The sequence below is a fragment of the Eulemur rufifrons genome, chromosome 14, assembly GCF_041146395.1.
Source record: "Eulemur rufifrons isolate Redbay chromosome 14, OSU_ERuf_1, whole genome shotgun sequence".
Classification (NCBI taxonomy): Eukaryota; Metazoa; Chordata; class Mammalia; order Primates; family Lemuridae; genus Eulemur; species Eulemur rufifrons.
The window spans coordinates 18,459,864-18,478,655 of record NC_090996.1 but is presented as its reverse complement, the minus strand read 5'-3'; the positions used below and the strand labels follow the sequence as shown (position 1 = coordinate 18,478,655).

The 18,792-nt window shown below is 54.1% G+C and overlaps 1 protein-coding gene across 5 annotated transcripts in view; it reads left to right on the top strand.

Moving 5' to 3' along the window:
* Nucleotides 1-14,466, top strand: part of IL4R (interleukin 4 receptor) — a 36,851-nt gene extending 22,385 nt beyond the window's left edge. For 4 of the 5 annotated variants that reach the window (XM_069486786.1, XM_069486785.1, XM_069486788.1 and 1 more), the window contains 7 exons: nucleotides 18-169; nucleotides 1,309-1,460; nucleotides 6,357-6,513; nucleotides 7,626-7,725; nucleotides 9,240-9,318; nucleotides 11,046-11,095; nucleotides 11,907-14,466. In XM_069486786.1, the coding sequence (XP_069342887.1) occupies nucleotides 18-169; nucleotides 1,309-1,460; nucleotides 6,357-6,513; nucleotides 7,626-7,725; nucleotides 9,240-9,318; nucleotides 11,046-11,095; nucleotides 11,907-13,461 (2,245 nt within the window). In that variant the 3' untranslated portion in view covers nucleotides 13,462-14,466. Of the gene's footprint in view, nucleotides 1-17; nucleotides 170-1,308; nucleotides 1,461-6,356; nucleotides 6,514-7,625; nucleotides 7,726-9,239; nucleotides 9,319-11,045; nucleotides 11,096-11,906 lie in introns of those variants that run through there. The other variant, XM_069486789.1, reaches the window with a different exon arrangement.
* Nucleotides 14,467-18,792: the final 4,326 nt, after the last annotated feature.

Here is an 18,792-nt window from a genome sequence, read left to right as displayed (position 1 = left end):
AGCCCCTATGTCTGCAGAACCCAGACGTGTGTCCCTAAGAACAGCGAAGGCACGGGCTGCATGTGCAACATGTTCATGGACAACATGGTTGGAGCGGACACCTACAAGCTGGACCTGTGGGCTGGGCAGCAGCTGCTGTGGACTGGCTCCTTCAAGCCCAGCGAGCACGGTGAGCGGGTGCGGGTGCGGGTGCAGGTGCGGGTGCGGGTGCTCGCCTTGGGGGCAGGAGAGGCAGCTCCACGTAGCAGGAGGAAGCTGCCTGCATTTTCCCAAAACTGATGGGTTTCCTGCCCCTTTCTGGACCTCACTTCTCCCATCTTCCAAATGTGGTTGGGCTCGGTAACACGTCAAACCGCCTTTCCCTGAGCTACTTCAGCCTCCTGCATATAAGTGCCCAGGAAGGTGTGTTGAGATGAGACATACATGATGGAAGGCGTGTTTGCTGAAGATCAAAAATTGAACTGGGAACAGTGCTTCCACCTTTTGTTGACTTGACAGCTGCTGCTTCTTCCGGTGGTCTTGACCATGGGAGGCTGACCTTATTCTGGGTACCCACAGTGCCTGCGGGAACTCCCCTATAAGCTTGCCTGGGGTGTTTAAAACACCACTCATTGCTGTGTGACCTTGGGCAAGTCACATTACCTCTCTGAGCCTCAGTTTCCAGAAGAGAGTTATTATCCCCATTTGGCAGTTGAATAAACTGTAGTTCTGAGAAGACAAGTAACCCACGGCAGGGCAGCAGAGGCAGTTCCCAAGGCTAGGTCCCCGCAGAGCCGGTGTTTCTAACCAACCCCTCCCACCCACACTGCTGGTGGCCGGGAGGTTATTTAAATTGACCCATGAATGAACTTTCAAAATAATTTTTGCATTTGTATATTTTAATGCATAATTTAATATGCATCACGGGTGTATGAACCTGTGATCTCATGGATATGATTGCTTGCAAAGACGCCAAGTTTTAAAACAAGTGAGTCAAAATAAAGAAAAATTTCTTCAATAAATAATAGTACAGTACACAGATGTGGCCAAAAGCGTGAAGGATCAAAGTGAAAAAGCTGCAGTCTGGGTTACTTTGGCTGGTGCGATTTGCCTCCGCTGTAGAAAAGGTGGTTAATACACTCTAAAGTGCTGGGTCGCATCGTGGCAACCGTATCATCGGCGTGCTGACTGCACCTCTCCGGTTCAGCCCTGAATCTGTGTGGTGCCCCGTAAGTGTCCTGCAGAGGTGTTGGCCCCTGGAATCTAGGTGGCTGTGTCTGCAGGCTGGGGCTGGGCCGGCCCCTCACTCAGACACCCCTTCTCCCGCAGTGAAACCCAGGGCCCCAGGAAACCTCACGGTTCATACCAACATCTCCGACACCTTGGTGCTGACGTGGAACAACCCGTACCCTCCTAACACTTTCCTGAATGACGATCTCATCTACCTGGTCAACATTTCAAGTGAAAACGACCCAGCGGATGTGAGTGTGCACCACTCGGGGTTTCTCCGTGACCTCTCGGAAGCGGGTGGGGAGGCAGAGACTCGGGCCCTGGAGCCGGAGCCGGGGAGGCTGCACAGCAAACCTCAGTAGCTAGAGACCCGCTTCTCCCCCGGCCCCGGCCCACGCCCAGGGTGCAGAGAAGGGGACTTATTTCTGCATTCTGCTTCTCCTGCGTAAAGGAAGGCCTTCGGGCCACATCTGTGTTTCCCAGTGGGGGGACACACGCGCTCGTAGGTGGCACCTTGACAGCACACTCGAATAACCCAGGTCCCAGAGCAAGCCAGTAACCCTTGTCAGTTTCCCTCCACGCCGGCCGGGCAGGAGGAAGTCTCGGGGGAGCCGACTCGGTTACTAATTCCTCTGCTGCTGAAGAGAGAGGAGGCTGCGGGCCTAGAACCTTCCCTGACAAAACCAGATCAGCCACAGTGTAGTGCCGTTGCTGTGTGGTCCTTGTGACAGGCGATCCTTGTTTTGCACTCACAGTAGTGGCGGTGGGTGCTTTGTTAAATACGGGTGCTAATGGCTTTTAAAAAGGGCGGGTTGATTTACCAGAAACTGCCAAGTAAATAACAGCACGGGCCGTACACAGGGGTGGCCTGGTACCCTCTGTTTAGCTACAGGTTGTGGGGAGCATCTCCTGCCACACATGTTGCCCCCCAAAATCCACCTTCCCCACATGCCCATTGCAGAGACAACCTTTGGACACCGTGGGCCCCCACGTCCCACAGAGCTGGGTTCCAGTACCTGCTCTGCCACTTGCCAGCTGTGTGATCTTGGGCATGTCACATAACCTCTTTGTGCCTCAGTTTCTCCATCTGTAACATGGGGGTGACAAGAGCAGCCACCCCACAGGGCTACGAGAGCACAAAGTGTGTGACACTGATGAGCTCCCCTGTTGGGCACACGTGTGTCCCAAACGTCATCGTCCTTTTCTCCTGAGTAGTACTCAGGCCTTGGAGACCACCATCTGCCTAGCTGTCCCCTGCCTGGTCTATGATTCGTTCCTTCAGGTCTGTGAGGGCCTGTGCCCTTCCTTGTGTCCCGGGGCCCAGGCTGGCTCTGACGCTGCTTCCTCTCTTCCTGGCAAAGACAGGGAGGCGGTTCAGTGTTGACTCACATCTCAAGGGCTCAGTTTCCCCCTCGGCACTGGGCCTGGTTGTGGGGAAGGCGCCGGGCTGGGGCAGCTGGACTCACAAAGCAGAGGCTCAGAGAGCAGTGGTGGTGGTGGTGACGGGGTATGCACAGATGCTACAGAACGGGCAGGTCTCGTTCTATCAGTAAATCTCCTTCCCATGTCCTGGGCCTGTGCAAGGCCTGTGGAGAGTCTGGGAATGGGCTGGAGGGAGAGAAGGGTACTGCCTATAGAGTCCAAAGAAATGTTACTGATTTGCTTATTTCTAGAGGTGCCTTCAGGCATGGCTGGATCTAGGTTCCAGGAATCTGTCCCACTCTTGGCCCTGCATTATTCGATGTTGGCTTCATTTTTAGGCAGGCTCTTCCCACACATATGCCCACTAGTAGCTCTATGCCTACCTCCCAAAGCCATAATGGGAAAAGGGTTTTTTCCCTGAGAGTTTCAATAAAAGTCCTGGGGCTGATGCTCAGTTAGCCTGGCTTTAATCATGTGCCAGTCTTTGAGTCAATCACTGGCTGTGGGAGGTGGGAGGGTGCCAGAGGAATGCTCCGATTGGCCCGGGGTGAGTCACATGCCCGCCTCTGGAGCTACAGGTGCGGTGAGCACCACCCAAACCAGATGGACTGAAAATAAGGTAGGAGTGGTTCCCCAAGGGAGACTCTGGGGAAGGGGTAACAGGGACTGGGCCGGTTTAAATGCCCGCTGAGTTTAGGACTTGGTCTCAGATGCCAGCCATGGGATTCAATTGGTCAGCGTGCCTGGGCCATGGCTTAGTGGGTGCTCACGGCCACCCCAGGCCTCGGGATACCAGGTCTGAGGCAGAAGGATGAAGTCCAGCTTCTCTTGGTGGTGGGGGCAGGAGCTACTGAGACACCCCACCCTCTCTCTCCCTTCCCAACGGCGGAGCTGAGTCTAAAGAATTTATTCATGGACCAGAGCTGGTCACATGCTCCCCTCTAACCAATCACAGGCCAGGGCATGGGATTGCCGTGATGGGCTTAGAGCCCTGAGGATTAACCCTGGAGCTGTGGGTAGGTTTACCTGTCCTGGGCAGGGGGTACCTAGACCCAGTGGCATAGATGCTGGGCAGGTGTCCAGCCGTGTCTGCCACCATACTCAGACCTAGCTGTGGCTCACACAGAGTAGGATAAATTCTAAGAAGAGAGATTAGGAACTTGCTGTAGAATTTTGATGATGGAGCTACTCGTTCTACTGGATGATTTCTAGGCAAGGCTCCACAATGGATGGGGAGTTTTGGCCTGGGCCTTGAAGGCTCCATAGGCGTTTTCTAGATAGGGAGGGAAGGTGAAAGTAGGCTGGATGGAGGGGACTGCATGAGAAAAGGTTTAGAGGTTGAAAATTCATGGCCTATTTGAGAGTGATGGGGATGTGGGAAAGTGTTCTGTGAAAAAGCAGAAAATGAGGCCACAAGTCTGTGTAGAGCTATGAATGCCATGCTCACAATAATAATGGCTGCTTTTCCTCGTATGCCTACTGTGTGCTAGGCACAACCCATATCGTCACCAGCTGTGAAAGCCCTGCAGGTGGGAAGGAGCGTTTGGTCTCTCCATTTCAGAGATGAGGAAACTGAGGCTTGAGACGAGTGAAGTGACTTGCCAGGGTCACACAGTGGGAAGTCGCGGAGCCGGGATTCAAACCCAGGATTTGAACTCCAGAGCCCGTGCTGTTTTTCCTCCCGGCGATATTTCTCTCAGAGACGGTGTCCCGACCACCTGACCTTCTTATTAAAAAAACAAACAAACCACAAGTAGTTCCTTAGAAGCTCTGATTTCTCTTTTGTTTCCTAGGAAAACATTTCCCAATCCCCAGCTCCTTTCCAGGGTGTAAGGTTCCTTCGGGAACATCCACGTAGCTGTTGCTGCTTGTTTACTCATGTTGAGAAAGTTGAAAGGGAGTGAGAGGGTTTTTGTCCCTTCCCCGATCTGCCCCCAACTCACCCCCACCCTCAGCTCCACTGCAGCAGCGGGGACAGCTCCCGGCTGCCCCAGCCTCTCTGCCACCTGCGGGGCTTCGCTCCTTTGCTGTGAAAAGCCTCCCCTTGGCTCCCTTTGCACCAAACCATTTCCACAAACGCTCTCCCACCCACAGGCAGAAACGGGGCTGCCAGGAGCTGTGGGGAAACCACAGGGGCCCGGGGAGGAGGAGAGGGAGCCGCCAACAGGCTGCGTCCCACAGGGAGAGGAGTTAGAGCTCATGCCACTTGCTTTCCGCCAGACTCTGTCATGCACACAGCTTTCATTTTATTTTTCATTCTTTAAGTTTTGTTTTGTTTTGTTTTGTTTTTTTTGGTGAAAGTAATATTTGTGTATGTGAAGTAAAAATTCAAATAGAACTATGTTTCTCTCCCAACCCCAACCGCTAATTCCTCTTCCCGGAAAGTGAGCGCTGTTGCTTGTCTCTTGCCAGGAGGGGCAGGACAGTAAGGTTAGAGCAGGCGGAGGGTGGAGGCCTGCGTGTCCCTCCAGAGAGAGCTTATGTCTGTCCAAGCAGGCGTGTGTGTGTGTGTGTGTGTGTGTGTGTGTTCATCATGGTCTTAGTTTTCTATTGCCACGTAATAACATCACCACTAACTAAACGGCTTTCGACAACGCCCATTTGGTATCTCACAGTTTCTGCGGATCAGGCATCAGGCACAGCATAGCCGGGTCCTCTGTTTCCAAGTCTCGCAGACTATACCCGAGGTGTGAGCCGGGGCTTGGGTTTCATCCGAGGCTCAAATGGAGAAGGATCACTTCCAAGCTCATAGATACTGGTGGCATTCAGCTCCTTGCAGGCTGCTGGATTGAGAGCCTCAGCTTCTTCCTGCTGGTTTCAGGCCACGCTGGGCTTGACCATGGAGACGCTAGGGAGCCCATGAAGGATAGACAAGGAGGCACTGACCCTGTTGGTGCTTCAGAAAGATCACCCTGTGCTTCCTGTGTGCCAGGCCTCTTCCAAGTGCTAACTGTACTAACCCATTTAATCCTCACTGCCACCCTGCCTACAGGCACTTTTATCACCCCCAGTTTGCAGAAGAGAACACTGGGATCCAGAGAGGTTACATCATTACTTAAGATCACACAGCCAGTTGGTGCTGGGCATGGTGGCACAAACCTGTAGTCCCAGCTACTCGGGAGGCTGAGGTGGGAGGATCGCTTGAGCCCAGGAATTTGAATCCAGCCTGGGCAGCATAGCCAGACTCTGTCTCTAACAAAACAAACAAGATCACACAGCTAGGGTCTCTTACTCTTATTTTATAGATGAGGAAGCTAAAACTCAGGAAGGGTACACAGGTGCACAGAGGGAAGTAAAACTCAGTGGAAATCAAGGAGGGGGGAGGGGGAGGAGAGGATGGGCAAAAACCTACCTAACGGGTACAGTGAACGCTCTCTGGGTGATGGGCACACTTACAACCCTGACTCAAGCATAACGAAAGCCATCCATGTAACCAAAAACATTTGTATCCTCGTCATATTTTGAAATAATAATTTTTTTTAAAAGTTAAAAAAAAAAAAAAGGAAAAGTTAATGGACTTGCCTGAGTAATGTAATACGGCTAATTAGCATAGGAGCCACCGCCCTGACCCGTCTCATGCCAGGGAACGTCCCATGTTCCCTGAGTCGGGGAACCACCAAGCATCCAGGCTGGTGGCTCTTAAACATTGCAGGGTCAGCTGAGGACAGCAGCTGGGGCCGACTGCCTGCCAGCTGGGGCACTAACAAATCCCTTCTCTCTCCCAGTTCAGAGTCTATAACGTGACCTACAGAGAACCCATCCTCCGCATCGCAGTCAGCGCCCTAAAATCCGGGGTGTCCTACAGGGCGCGGGTGAGGGCCTGGGCCCAGAGCTACAACAGCACCTGGAGCGAGTGGAGCCCCAGCGCCCTGTGGCTTAACTGTGAGTACTGGGCATCCTGAACAACCAGGGTCGCTGCCTCCCAATTTACACCTCCCCTGACTGAGTCTCCGGGTTTTCGTATCACGGTGTCTGTAACTGCAAACAGCAGGTACTAATGACACAGTGTATCGGTCAGGGTGGGCAGGCTAAGCCGTAGTAACAGGTAGTTCCCTAATTTCCATGGCTTGACACTACGGGAATATATTTCTTGCTCGTGCAGTAGTCGAGCGTGAATGTTGCCGATTTGTAGGTGGTTTTCTTCCCCGTGGAAATTGGGAGAGCGGAGCTCTGTCCGTCATAAAATAAGATGCACGGGATTACAAAGGAAACTAATTATGTTGAAATGTAGTTATAGAAATATTTCGAACACCTTTTTTATCTAGGAATATGTGTGCTTCATTAACAAATAACAAGATCTAGTGGTAGTGCTTATCAATACTGTCAGGAGCATGAGCATGAATAATATTTTGCAACGCTGCAACTGTCGTGTGAGATGAGAATAGCTGTGGTCTTTGTTGGGCACAGGATCACTCATGCTGCTCAGAATCGCTGATGTGGTTTGCCCCCTCCCATCTCAGTGCAAGGAGGTGGTAGGTGTCAGAGGGGACAATAAGGATGGCATTTCTTTTCCCTTCCAAGTTTCCAGACCCCTGAGTTGTATCTGCAGCCAAGTCGGAGGTCCGTGGACCCCAAGTTAAGAATCGGGGCTCTGGGGCCCTGGCAGGATGTGCGTGCAGCCGGCAGGAGGGGCGTGGGAGCGTGGGGGCCACACCTGCTTCCTGACAGCAGGAAGCCCAGAAGTGACTCCCATCACTTCCTCTCAAATTCTGATGACGAAAATGAGCTGCAAGGGAGGCTGGGAAATGCACATGACCTCTGTGCTTCCAGAAAGAGAGAGCGGCACGTTCAAGATCTAGAGGTGGCACTGAGTTATGCAGGAGCAGGGGACAGTGAGGCGAGGGCTCGGTGTGCAGGAGGGAGCGTGGGGGAGGTGAGGCAGGAGGGGTGGTCGCGGCCAGATCCTGAAGGTCTCGTCATCGGGGAGGGGCCAGACCCCGGGTCTGCAGCTCTGGGAAGTGGCCCTGGCTCATGGCGTCTGCTCACACTTCCAGCGTACGAGGAGCCCTTTGAGCAGCGCCTCTCGGTCGGCGTCATCATCTCCTGCGTTGTGATCGTGATCATCTGCCTGTGCTGCTATTGCAGCATCATCAAGTGAGTCCTGGGCTTTGAGGCCACTGAGCCAGCCCTCTGGGGTGCGGTGTGGGAGGGAGCTCCCCTCTGATCCGTCCACTGGTGGGCCTTTCATTCAACAGCACATGTTTATTGAGCAGCTACTATGCATTAAGCCTTGAGAGTAGAGCTGTGAGTAAGACTGACAAGGACTCTGTGTTCCTAGAACTTGCATCCTCATGAGGAGACAGAAAATGACACGTCAACCACTAACAGATGGTTTTCCACAGTGACCCATGCTACAAAGGACATAGACCAGGGCGAAGGGGAGGAGAGATGTTCCGGGAGACTCTTTGGAGGGAGGCCAGGGCAGGCCTCTCGGAGGGAGGAGAGTTTGAGCTGGGCCCTGGCTGGGGACAGTGAGCTGGCTGAGGGGGGAGTTGGGGGAAGGGCCCTCCTTTGGCCCAAGGGAGATGGAGTTGTCCCTTGTCCCCTTGTCACCCCGGGTGCCTGGGGTGTGGTTCAGGCACCTAGGGCCAGGGGCAGGAGCCAGAGGAATTCAAGACAGTATCCCCGATGGAGTCAGGAGGCCTGGGTTTGAATCCTGGCCTTGGTGCTTGGTAGCTGGTGACTGACAAGTTGCTGAAACCCCTGAGCCTTGGACTCCTCCTTTGCTGGTTGACAGTGACCGTGAGAACATGCTTCATCAGCTATAAAGACCTGGTGGGTGGGGGCGGTGGTGGCTGGGAGGTGGTAGAAGGAGGCCTTCCCTGGTCACACTCCCTTCCCTCTGTACCCCTTCATCTTTATTCGTGGCACTTATTGCCACGTGGAGTGATGTCATGCAGTCACTTCTGTGTCTTTTTGTCGTCTGTCTGTCCCCTCTCAAGGGTTGGCTCCACAAAGGCAGGGATCTTTTTGTCTCGTTCACTGCTGTGGCTCCAGGGCCTGGCACAGTGAGTGGAACATAGTAGGTGCTCAATAAATAGGTTTTGACAAGAAAAGTGGGTGGAGGCTAAGCCGGCAGCTGTCTGGGACCTTCCCTCCCAGCGATGGTGCAGGGTGGCTCCCATGAGCCCAGCAAGACAGGAGGAGTCTGTTTCTCTGCGGGTCCCTGTTTCTCAGGCCATCCTAGGCCTGTCCCTGGGCGTTTGTCCTCAGCTGCTGCAGAGAGGAAATTGTCGGGGGGAAAACCCAGAACCTTCTCCCTGCAATTTGAGTCTCTCTCATCCCCTGGAGCTTCCTTCCCACTGGGGGCAGAGGTGGCCTCATCGAGAACTCCCTCTGGGTCGCAGAATGCTGGAGTGCGAACCTGGCTCTGCCGCCTGCCAGCTGTCACTTCACCTCTTTGGGCCTCAGTCTCCTCATCTGTAGAACGGGGTTAGCAATGGAATCCATTTCATCAGGTTAGGGTGAGGATTCAGGGGTTTGACATCCAAAGCTCAGCACGGTCTCTGACGCCTCATCAGTACTGACGACAATGACAGTTTTTATGGGAAGAGCGTTAACCTGGCGATACTTCGGAGACCAACTACCTTTGCCTTTTTTTCCCTCAGGATTAAGAAGGACTGGTGGGACCAGATCCCCAACCCAGCACACAGCCCGCTCATGGCGATCATCATCCAAGATGCGCAGGTAGGAGGGTGTGTGGGCCGGGACGCTGTGCACTGCGCATAGCAAGGAGTGTGGTTCAGAACATCTGGGATGTCGAGGGGATTCATTGGCTTCTGGAACAGCAAATGGACAGGCAGGAAGGTTCAGGGCAGGTCGATTCCGCAGCTTAGCGCAGTTGTTAGGAGCCCAGAGGCTTGTCCTCCCCCTCCCTGGCTTCCACAGCTATTCTATTCACAGCTATTCTGGGGTCCTCTGGGGTTGGTTTCTGGGCTTTTTCCCTCCCCTCAGGGGAGATGACCCCTGTGGAGGTGCGTGTACCAGGGCAGGGGGCCAGAAGGAGAGGGAGAGAGGACAGGCTTTCTGTGTCTTCCTCTTAAGAGCAGGAAACTGGCTCACACCTGTAATCCCAATACTTTGGGAGGCTGAGATGGGAAGCTCACTTGAGGCCAGGAGTTCAAGATCAGCCTGGGCAACATAGCAAGACCTCATCTCTACAAAAAGTACAAAAATCAGCCAGGTGTGGTGGTAGCATGTGCCTGTAGTCCCGGCTACTGGGGAGGCTGAGGCAGGAGGGTCACTTAAGGACAGGAATTCGAGGCTGCGGTGAGCTATGATGGCACCACTGCACTCCAGCCTGGGTGACAGAGGGAGACCCTGTCTCTAAAAAAAAAAAAAAAGAGTAGGAAACTGCCCCTGAAGCAGCAGCAAATCCCTCCTCAGTTGTCATTGGCCTGAATTGTGTTCCAAGCTCTTCCCTAATCCAGACACTGGTAAGGGGGTGGGGTGGGGTTAGCTCCCCAAGGCTGTGGCCATGCGGGTGAGTGGTGGGGTTTGCCTGAGCAGTATCAGGGTTCTCTAGGGAGGAGCGAGGGGGCTGCAGGCCCTGTCTGGAAGAGTCTTTGCTTCTCCGGGGACTTTCTAGTAGGCTCTGGAGTCCAAGGGTGCTGGCTTTGAATCCCAGCTGACACTTACCTGTGCATGGACTTGAACCAGTTGCTTAACTTCTCTGAGCCTCAGTTTCCTCGTGTGGGTTATAGCAGCATTTACTTGTTAGGGCTGATGTTGAATTTGCTGGAACAATGCGTGTACAGTGTGTGTGACAGAGTCCTGCACATACTAAGTGCCATTTAGGTGTCGGGTAGCATTCACTACGTAACAAATCCTCCCAAAGCGTAAAGGGTTAGGACAACAACCGTTCATTTAGCTGGTGCGTCTGCAGGTGGGCAGTTTGGGCTGGGCCCCGCAGCGGGGGTGGAGTGGGTTCTGGGCTGGGCGGGACAGATCCAGACTGAGATGGCCAGTCCCAGTGGCCTCCCTCGGGCCTGGCTGACTCTCCCCAGGCGCCTGTCACTCTCCAGCAGGCCGGCCCAGGCTTGTTCACAGGGTGCCTGGTTCCCAAGGCTGGGAAGTCGCAAGGTTTCTTGAGGCCTCGGCCCAGAACTGTCGCGATGTCACTCCTACCTCTTTCCATTGGTCAAAGCAAGTCCCATGGCCAGGTTAGATCCAAGGGGTGGGAGGAGCGGCAGAGGATGGTGGCCGCTGTTGCCATCAACCACAGTGACCGTTATTATTAATTCCCTGGAAACTGGGGCTCCGGGAGTGTAAGTGAACTATTTGGACCTCACACCTGTGTGATGTCACCAAGACTTGTGCCCTGCCCCTGGGAAACGCTCCCTGAGCACGGCCACATGCCTGGCTGGGCTGGAGGGCCGCTCCGCTCGGTCTCACCGGCTGTCTCTTCGTTCCAGGTGTCACCGTGGGAGAGGCGGTCCCGAGGCCAGGAGCCAGCCAAGTGCCCGTATGTATCTGAATTTAGGTCACAGCCTGCGTGATAGAACTGGGGAGATGGGCCCCCCCCCCCGGCCATGTCTGCCTTCTCTTCCCTGGCATTTGGCAGTTGTCCTGTGACATTAGGCTTCAAGGGGTGACGGGAGGGGATGACCTAGGGAGGTGGGCTGCTGGCTAAGCCCCTGCCTTTCACTGGTGGGCCGGGCACGTGCTGAACTCCCTTGGGAATGCCCAGCCCAGCCTGAGCAAGGCTGATACAGCTAACAACCAGGGCAGCTATGCCAGCTGTTCAAATATTGACCTAATTGTATGCTCATTGGCAAACAGCCACTATCCAGAACCCTCGAGCGTGCCAACATCACTCTGGCCTTCTTAACGCCTCCCGTGGGGCCTCCTGGACCCACCCACAATCGAGTAACTAAAGGGTTTACACTTGGCACAGCAGAGGGCTCTGGGACCCTCCTTCAGCCCTAGGACCCTGCAGCCATTCTAACTGCTTGTGGCTTGTGGTATGGTGTTGCTTTTAAATATCATCATCCCTGATAAAGATGCTTCCTTATTCAATACACTGAGTTTGAATTTGGTACCAGACCATGCACTGGGCTCCAGAAATCCCAAAGTAAGACACAGACCCTGCCCTCGAGGAGTTCCCAGTCTAGCAATGAAGATAGACGGACAGATTATTGATTATAAAGTCAGAAGGCACGTCTGCAATAGATAGACATTGGTACAGGGTGATTTCAAGCTGGGCTTTGAAGGATGAATAGGAGTTTTTCAAGTGTCAAAACTGAACCCTGACCAAATTTTTGTTTGCTTTGCAGACACTGGAAGACTTGTCTCACCAAGCTCCTGCCCTGTTTGCTGGAGAGTGGCATGAAAAGGGAGGAGGATTCCCCCAAGGCTGCCAGAAAGGGGCCTTTGCAGGGCCCTGGGAAATCAGTGTGGCACCCTGTGGAGGTCAGCAAGACGGTCCTCTGGCCAGAGAGCATCCACGTGGTGCGGTGCGTGGAGTTGTTTGAGGCCCAGGTGGAGAGCGAGGAGGAGGAAGTGGAGGAAGACAAAGGGAGCTTCTGCACATCGCCCGAGAGCAGCGGGGGTGGCTTCCAGGAGGGCAGGGAGGGCATCATGGCCCGGCTGACAGAGAGTCTGTTCCTGGACCTGCTCAGGGGTGAGGAGGGGGGCTTTGGCCAGCAGAGCCTGGGGGAGTTGTGCCTTCTTCCACCTTCAGGAAGCTCGAGTGCTCAGATGCCCCGGGCCGAGTTCCCAGGTGCAGAGCTCGAGGAGACGTCTTCCTGGGGCAGGGAGCAGCCTTTCAACCCGGAGCCAAATCCTGCAGCCGGCGTGGCTTGCACAGAGATGCCCGTCGTCATCGCAGACAACCCCGCTTACCGCAGCTTCAGCAGCTCCCTGAGCCAGTCCCCAAGTCCTAGCGAGCTTGACGCGGACCCGCAGCTGGCTGAGCACCTGGGGGAGGTGGAGCCCAGGATCCTCCGTGCCCCCCAGCCCTCTGAGCCACCCACCGGGCTCCCGCCCGAGCCGGAATCCTGGGAGCAGATCCTCCGCCAGAGCGTTCTCCAGCACGGGGCGGCCCCGGCCCCCGCCCCGGCCATCAGCAGTGGCTATCGGGAGTTCGTGCATGTGGCCAAGCAGGGCAGCACCCAGAACAGTGGGGTGGCGGGCTTGGGCCCCTCGGGAGAGGCTGGGTACAAGGCCTTCTCGAGTCTGCTCACCAGCAGTGCTGTGTCCCCAGGCATGTCTGGACTTGGGGCCAGCAGTGGGCAGGGAGGCTACAGGCCCTTCGAGAACCTCATTCCTGGCTGTCCTGGGGACCCTACCCCAGTCCCCATGCCCCTGTTCACCTTTGGACTGGACATGGAGCCACTTCACAGCCCGCAGAGCACCCTCACCCCCAGCAGCTCCCCAGAGCACCTCGGTCTGGAGCTGGGGGCAAAGGACGGGGACAAGCAGAAGCCCCAGCTCTCCCTGGAGCAGGACACAGAACCCCTTGGTGACGACCTGGGCAGTGGCATCGTCTACTCAGCCCTCACCTGCCACCTGTGTGGCCACCTGAAGCAGTGTCACGGCCAGGAGGAGGGCGGCCAGGCCCACGCTGTGACCAGCCCCTGCTGCGGCTGCTGTTGTGGAGACAGGTCCTCACCCCCAGTGAGCCCCCAGAAGGCCCCGGGCCCCTCTCCAGGTGGGGTTCCCCTGGAGGCCAGCCTCTCTCTGGCCTCCCTGGCACCCTTGGGCATCTCAGGGGAGGGTAAGTCCTCGCTGTCCCTCCATCCTGCCCCCAGCAATGCTCAAGGCTCAAGCCAGACCCCCAAAATCGTGAACCTGGTCCCCACAGAGCCCACCTGCATGGGGGTTTCCTAGGTGGGCGCCCTCTCATTGCTGAGGTGTATAGGTGAGGACCGGGGCTTCTTCAGGCCTAGGAAATGTCTCCTCCTGGCAGGCAGCCAGCCTGGCAGGTTTCCGAAAGTCTCGAAGAACCATGGTATGAAGGTGCAGTGGCTGACACTGGGGCCAGAGACTGGACCCTTCCCCCCAGCATCGGCCCGGCCTTGCCACACCTTGTGGGAGTGGAGGGCACTGGGCAGCTATGCCCGTGGCAGGCACATACAGGGATCAGGAGGTCCCCGGGCACCTCAACTTGTGAAAGAGTTGTTGGCAGCTCCATCCACAGCCCCTGCAGCAGACTGTCCCTGTCCTACCTGCCCAAGGCATGTTTTGTCCACCAAATCACCATTGCCCACGTCCCTCACCAGCCTCCATCTCACTGAGCTGGAAGCTGAGCCTACAAACTAACGAAGCCATCCAGGGAATGACGTGGGCGTCCCTGGGAAATGGAAGTTCAGGGAGGATGGCCGTTGCCCGGAGGTGCCCGTTCACTCAACTCAGCTTCCTTGGGTTGGTGCTGGAGGCAGAATCTGGGCTGTTCAGTCAAGTAGGGGCAACAGAGGACATGAAAAATTGCCATTACCGAAGCAGCGGCCATTTGCTACCAGGCATCCACACACGACTGTAAGGCTAGGGGCTTCTGTTGTGCCTGGGATCCCCGAATAAACGAGCCCGGCTTCCTCATGGCCAGTCTCGGTGGACACCATTGTGGGCAGCCACAGGGGAACCATAAGGAAGTGGTTCACGTCCCATGAGCCAGCCCACCCAGAAGGCAGACATTGGGCACCACTGTCCCTGCGTTGGCCAGTGGAGTGCTGGGGGAAGGCGTGGGGGACCTTGGGCTGGATGTCTGTGTGTGTCTAGAAGATCGTTTTTCACCTGGTGTCCGTGTTTGCCAAGGAGGGTGGAGCAGGAGAGAGTGGAGTTTTGTATAAAGGTTCTTTATCTCTGCATTTTTTGTTTATTAAATAAACATACTGCTGGGCACTGTTGTGAGTGCTTTGTTAACTCATCAGATCCTCCCATCAGGAGCAATCAGGGCACAAGAGGTTAAGTGACTTGCTGTCTCTGGGTTCCCCGAGACAAGCATTTGAGTGCAATGAGTTGATGGAGAACGGGATCCCGGGCAACCCTGCTAGGGGAGTGGGGAGGAGGGTTGGGGAAGGCACGAGGCAATAAAGGGTGTGTTAAGCTGATCACCAGTGCGGGCACCTGGTGCTTCTTATCCCTCTGCAACTCTGCACAGCGCTTGCCCAGAGCTGTCCCCGCAAAGGGCAGGGAGGCGGGGTGTTGGTTGGGGGCTGCTTCCAGAAGCGTTCGTTCCCCAGTACTTCCAGCTGCTCCAGGAAAAAAAGCCCCTGGACTGAGAGTTGGAGGAGACTGGCACATCACAGGGATGTGGATGGGGCCGACAGCTGCTTAGTGGCAGGCCCAGAGGCGAACCCAGGTGGTGTCTCCCTCACCCAGGCGCTCTGGGGGTGAGCCCAGCTCCGCATCCCAGGCAGACAGAGTGGGGGTGGGAGTGGCTCAGACGGGCAGGCAGGGCATCCTAACACCTCTGCCTCTGATCACTCTGTGTCGCTGAGTAGCTGCCCTGACTCCCACACTTGAGAGGCTTGGCTGTTTGAGGTTCCTTCCTGCTCTGAGATTCTACATCGTGCGCTGGAAGTGATGGGGAGCTCACTAGCTCACAGGCAGCCCGATGTTTGTTAGAAATACTCCCTTGTGCTGAGCCCAAATTGCTCCCTTTAGCTGCCCACGTTACCCAGTTCACAGATGGAGAAACAGCTCTAGAGAAGAAAAGCGATTTGCACAGAGTGGAGGCGAGACTCATTGTTCTCCCTCTGGGATCTTATGGGAAAGAAACTCGAGTTGTTCCTCTGCGGCTCATGTTGCTGAACTGGCTGGGTTTGGGGACGCTGGAATGGACAGCTAGACAGAGACACCTCCCACCTGCTACCGGGCCCTAAATCCGCCCTCTCAGGCCCAGAGAAGCTGGAGAAAGAAAGACTGGGCCCTCTTCCTGCTTCTCCTGCTTACCATAGGGAGGGAGGAAGCAGAGGGGCCACAAATCTCACCAGTATTTACTGAGCGCCCGCCGTGTGCCAGGCAGGCACTGTGCTGGGGCTGAGGAGAGAGACAAGTGAGGCCCCTCCTCTCCTATCAGCCGAGGAGACAGACAATAAACAGACAAAGGAAAAGTCCCAAACACTGCAGGGTGCTATGAAGAAAGCAAACAGATCTGAGATGCAGGAGCTAACAGTGCTCCAGGAGATCTGAGGAGGTGACATCTGAGCTGAGCCCTCAGCGACTGGATGAAGCCAGGCTGAACTACAACAAGAGCAACCTGGGCAGAAGGTAGAGCAAGTGCAAAGGCCCTGAGGCACAAGGAGTTTGTTGTGATCACAGTACAGAAAGATAAGATACAGTGAAGTGAGCCAGGGACAGTGTTGGGAGGTAAGATTGGGTCGTGACAAGGACCAGAGTGCGGAATTTGTATTTTGGCTGAAATGCACATTAGCTCCACCCACTGAGAAAGCTGGTCCATTAAAAACCGGTCTTACATCAATCTCCCCAGTCCCCAAACATAACCCGCCCACGAGCAGGAGCCAACAAGAGGAAGTGGAGCCACTTGGAAGTGTTCCTCCAATGGGACTCTCGCCCGCCTTGCTGAAGGGACAACTGAGATGGTTAAAGTCCTCATGGCTGCCCCTCTCATCATGGAGCAAAGGGACTAGCACCAGGAGTGAGCTAATTCGCCCCGGGAACAGTCGGCTGCCAGGGCCTTCCTTGGAATTTTCATGACATAGGTCCTGGGCGTCCATGCACTACTGTCCAAATTAGTTAAGAATCCCCAGGGGGTATTTGGGGCACAAAGCCCCATACTGCTCTGGTCCTCTGTGTCCCTTTTATCTTGCCTGTGCCTTAGTTTTCTCATTTGTGAAATAGGAAATACTGACGCCGGTCTCCATTAGCATCATCTTCATCTTCATTGCTTGGGTCTCCTCCAACCTGGGTGGGGCACAGGAGGAAGAACGAAAAGGTACAAACAGCTTGGAAATCTAGAAAGCTCAGCCCTGACCTCTGCTCTGGGCTTCCTCCTCCAAGCCTCCATGACACGGTCTCTAATGGCTACTGCTGCCTTCGGTTAATCTTGTTTTAAATTTTTCAATCTTTTAATGTTTTAATTGCATAATACATGTAACCTAAAATTTATTATTTTAGGCATTTTTACGGACATTTAGAACATTTGCACTGTTGTACAATCATAGCACCACAACCCACCCCCAGAAATACTTTTGCATTTTGCAAAATTGAAATTCTTTACCCATTAAACACTAACTCCCCCTCTCCCCTTTCTTGGAAGCCCCTGGCAGCTGGTCTTTCTGTCTCTATGAATTTGACAACAAGCAGAATCCTACAGTATTTGTCCTTTTATGAGGAGCTTATTTGATTTAGCATGATGTCTTGAGGGTCAGCCAGGCGGTAGCATGCAACAGAATCTCCTTCCTTTTCTAGGTGGAATATTCCATTGTGTGTATACATTACGTTGTGCTTATCCATTCATACATTGATGGACACCCAGGTTGCTTCCACCTTTTGGCTCTTGTGAATAATGCCACTGTGAATGTGGGTGTACAAACACCTGTTGAAGTCCCTGCTTTCAATTCTTTTGGGTATATACCCAAACCGATAGATCCTATGGTAGTTCTATGTTTAATTTTTTTTCTTGAGGAGTTAGGCATGTGCTTTTGTAGTTTGCTTTTTTTTTTTTTTCACTTAACATTGGCTCATTAGCAGTTTCCCACGGTGATTCATAACCTAGCCATTCTTTAATCAGAGTGGCATCCGTATAGGATGTTGTCCATTCACCCTGGAATTGCCATCCACAAACACAGCAGCTCGTGATTGGCCAGTCTAGAGCTGTTTATAGGGCACCGTAGAATCCAATGGCTCCTCACTGGCGCAGTCAGTCCTAGGAGAAGGAGGCTCCCTTGCCTTCACCAGGCATCATGATCGTTTACTAGTTTATTATGAAGGATTTTGCAAAGAGTGAGGAAGAGATGCACAGGATGAGGTATGAGAGAGGGGGCGCGGAGCTCCCATGCCCTCCCCAGGTGCACCACCCTCCAGGAACCTCCCACGTGTTCTGCTATCAAGAAGCTCCCTTTGGTTAATCTTAACACGGGTACAAGGGAGCTCTCCAGCCTGTGCCCTCCCTGGGTCCCCCGCACTCTCCAGCTTTTATGCCTACTCCTTCCTGGGCGCTTCCTGGCGGTGGTCCTGGTGATTCACTCCTGCACCCACCCACTGAGCAACTTCTCCCAGACAGGCAATTGTTAAGGCAAAAAAATTTCTGATTATAAGCATGGATCAAAGTTTTCTTTTGGATTTGTAGGAAGGAAATCAGAAGAAAAGAGACAGAACATTGGTTCAAAGAACAATCTTAGGAAGGGATTTTATAGTTAGTCAAATGAATGTCTAGAATAGCTCTGTCCGGCAGAACTGTTCACTGTGATGGAAATGTTTCATGCTGATGGTCAGTAACTGTGGCTCGTGCAACTGAGGAGATGATTTTTAAATTTTACTTAATTGTAGTTAATCAATATTTACATTTATTTTTATTTATTTATTAACACTTAAACTTTATTTCCATGTACCTTGATCAATTGCCTTGGGGCGGAGGGGAGAGGGAAAGATCTGGAAAGATGGAAAACGAAAGGAGAAGAGGAACAGACTGCACCGGAAGTTTACTCCAAGAACCACAGGGGGTGTGGGCGGGGGACCTCGTGGATCAGGTGGGCGCAACCGGGACCTGCCCCTCCCCCCCCGCCCTGCAGGAAGTGGGCGGGGTTGTGGGCGGAGCGAGGTGCTGGTGGAGTTTCCCAGCAACCTCCGGGGGCTGGACCAGAGGGGTGGCAGCTCCAGTGAAGGCTGGGGGTGGACTGGGCTCCCCAGGGCAGACCTCGGCAGACCCCGGTAGGCCTCCAGAGGCGTTGATTTTGGGATCCCTCTCCCCGACACTGTACTCCCTAAGACCAATTTTGTAAAGATTGGAAGGGGGCAGGGCAGTGAGTCTGCTTTAATTTTTTTTTTTTTTTTAACAAAAAGCAGCTCATTGCATTTTTCCGATTATCAAATGAGCACGTGCAGACCTTCTATTCAGAGAAAACCTAAAGGTACAAAGAGGAAAGTGAAAAACCACCGGAAATCCCATCCCCCGCGCGGCACCTGGCAGCCTGTGGGCGGTCACAAAATGAATGTTTTTGAAGGCGTAGTATCTCCGTTAACATCCGGTTGAATAAC